Raw genomic sequence first — 2,743 nt, forward strand, 5'->3', positions numbered from 1 at the left:
GTCCTCGCGAACCTCGTGTCCATCTGCGTGAGTGCGGGGTGCCCGCGCCTGGCGCCCTCCCACGCCCCGCCGTGGCCTTGCGGGTCGCCCGGGGAGGCCGGCGGTCAGCCCCTCCACTCTGCTTCGCAGGTCTTCCTGGTGCGGGACGCAGACGTGCCGCCCCGTAACCGTGACGACTTCATCCTCGGGGTGAGCTCCGAGGCTGCGCAGCCCTCTGTGGGGGGCTGGGGAGTCCGCCAGCAGAGCGAGGGCGCAGCCTGGGCCCCAGGTCTGCTGGGAGGCAGGGCAGTTCTACTGCTGAGTGACTCATCTGTCATGGGGTCACCAGAGGAGGGCGTGCCAGGCCGTGGCCGGGGAGGCTGGGACGGGCTGGTGTGGGCAGAGAAGCTGCGTGCCGAGGCCCGGGTGAGCAGGGCGTAGTTGGCTGTGCAGCGGGGGCAGTGGAGGGAAGGATGTGTAGAGAGACTCGAGGAGGCAGCCAGGGTTCGAGAGGCCCCAGGCCCCGCTTGGGCCGAGCAGAATGACGGAGTGTCCGTGTGGGCCCTGTGGCCGGCGGCACTGGGGCCGAACACTGGCTGTCCGCCTCTTTCAGATTCTCAACTGCGTCTTCATCCTGTACTACCTGGTGGAGATGCTGCTCAAGGTGTTCGCGCTGGGCCTGCTGGGGTACCTGTCCTACCCGAGCAACGTGTTCGACGGGCTGCTCACCATCATCCTGCTGGTAAAGTCTGAGGTGGCCGAGGCGCTGGCCTCTCAGGCGGGGTGCGCGCTCCACCTCGGCTTTGCGCCGTGTCCACCTCAGGCTGCCCCTGAGGGCCGGGGGCCACAGGTGTTTGGGCTCCTGCCTCCAGGTCTCCAGTGACAAAGGGGCTAGCTCCCCGCACCCAGCGAGTTGCTTGGTGGGTGGCCTGTGGGGGGCGCTGCAGGAGCCTGAGTTTCCTCTGTGTCTGAGTGTAGTGGGGTCAGGCTACCTCTCTCAACCCCGGGGGTGCCTGGACGGAACCCTAACCGGCCACCTCAGCCACGGGCACAGCCTCTAACGCCACTAAGGACAGTGGGATCTTTACGAGGGTGGACGGGAGGCAGGGGACGTCTCAGGCACCGGTTGTTCTTGGGAGGTGTCTGATCTCCTTCCCCAGAACTGGTGGCAGGGGCGAGGGGCCAGGCCCGCCGTGTGGGTCACAGCAGCGATGTTGGTGCGACACTTACTCCTGACTGAGGAGAGCCGTGGGCCCCTGGGGACGGGAGCAGAGATCACCTGAGAAGGGCTCAGTCTGGTCTTGACTGAGTAACTTCTGCACCCAGGACTCGCCAGCCTTGCCCTGTCCCCCACCTCCCCCCGCCCCCCACGAGTGCGGGCCCCCTGATTCCTGAGACCAGAGTCTGTCTCAGCTTCAGGAAGTCCTGACGTTTGGAACCAACCCATGGGGACAAGGACCGAGCTCCGATTTCCCCCCGAAACCCCCTTCTGGGGAGGACGTGTTAAACCGAGCTTTGTGACTCATTTAAAGCCACCGAGCTTAGCGCTGCTGTAGTGACGCCTTTTTTTCTTCTGTAATTGAAGGTTTTGGAGCTCTCGACTCTGGCCATGTACCGGTTCCCACACCCAGGCTGGTATGTGACTGGGGGGTCGCGGGGGGCTGCGGCAGTGGTGCCCTCTGGTGCCAGGGGAAGAAGGGTGGCCGCCGTCCCGCGGCCGCGCCTGCCTGCTCGGTCTGCTGGGACTCAGGGCGAACACCCGTCGCTAGGAATGGGCTGAGGGGGGCTCCGTGCCGCCTGCCCCCGGGGCGGTGGGGGCAGACCCCTGGCTCTCAGGACGCTTGTCCCCAGAGCTGTGGCAGGAGGCTGTCAGCTGCCCTCTAGATGCAGCAGGCCCAGCCCCAGTGAGACGTGTGGGCCCAGGTGTACTGCAGGCGGAAGCAGAGGTGCCCAGCCCAGGGCCAGGGCGACCCGTGGGCACTGGACCTGGGCCAGGCCCTTCTCTGGCTGGAAGGCGTGTGACTCTGGGGCGTCACCTCCCTCTCTGGGTGTCAGGCTACCTCCCTGTAAGATGGCAGGGGCGGGGCCCGGGGCTCGCTGCTCTTGTGCCACTGTTTGGACCCCAGTACCCCTGATTCTGGCCAGCAAACGTCTGGGCAGGGGTCCCAGGGCGCCTCGCGGTGTGGCTCATGGCAGCCATCGGGTTGTGCGGCCCAGCACACATCTGCCCAGCAAGCCCGTGTGCCGGCTGTGGGCCCGGGGACGGCACGGTCTGCGGGCCCCTGTGCGGTGGCTTATGTCTGAGCGGAGTGGCTGGGTGCCACGGCAGACGGAGCGGGCCGGGAGGGTCTGTCGAGGAAGGCAGGGCTGGCGCCGTCCTTGGCGGCCGAGCGGGGCCGGCACACTTGTGTGTGAAGTGCACTCACACCTGCCCTGCACAGGTCTGAGGACAGTGGGGTGACATTCTGGGTGAGAAATGAGAGTGTGGTGAGGCCACGAGGGACAACCAAGGGATAGGTCAGGGAACAGGTTCAGGGGGCGAGGGACGGGATGGGACAGACAGCGAGGTCAGGGGAAGGCGTCAGCAGATAGGACATGTGGTTACGGGTCAGGGGCCAAGTCTCTCCCAGCTCTGCTGGGACCTGAGCTGGGGTGTCCAGTGTCCGGAACCTCAGTGGGGTCCTGTGTAGGACGGCGGGTCAGCTGGTCCTGTGCCACCGTGAGGGGCTGTGCCGTGTTGGCCACTGGGAGCAGCTGACCTGTG

The 2,743-nt window shown here is 66.4% G+C and overlaps 1 protein-coding gene across 1 annotated transcript; it reads left to right on the forward strand.

Annotated features, from left to right (window-relative positions):
• The first annotated feature begins 6 nt into the window (after nt 1-6).
• LOC105310396 (two pore calcium channel protein 2-like) lies at nt 7-2,709 on the forward strand. The gene is made up of 4 exons (XM_011386581.2): nt 7-27; nt 130-189; nt 593-721; nt 1,565-2,709. Exons 3-4 carry the CDS (start codon nt 632-634, stop codon nt 1,757-1,759), a joined length of 285 nt encoding a protein of 94 aa, XP_011384883.1. The 5' UTR covers nt 7-27; nt 130-189; nt 593-631; the 3' UTR covers nt 1,760-2,709.
• The last annotated feature ends 34 nt before the right edge of the window (nt 2,710-2,743 follow it).

This window comes from Pteropus vampyrus, unplaced genomic scaffold (assembly GCF_000151845.1).
Source record: "Pteropus vampyrus isolate Shadow unplaced genomic scaffold, Pvam_2.0 Scaffold2925, whole genome shotgun sequence".
Lineage (NCBI taxonomy): Eukaryota > Metazoa > Chordata > Mammalia > Chiroptera > Pteropodidae > Pteropus > Pteropus vampyrus.

Bases quoted from the DNA above. Each gene is read 5' to 3' on its own strand.
- LOC105310396 (XM_011386581.2), top strand. From the start codon at position 632: ATGCTGCTCAAGGTGTTCGCGCTGGGCCTGCTGGGGTACCTGTCCTAC. The intron at 722-1,564 runs GTAAAGTCTGAG...CTGTAATTGAAG, and splicing joins TGCTCACCATCATCCTGCTG to GTTTTGGAGCTCTCGACTCT.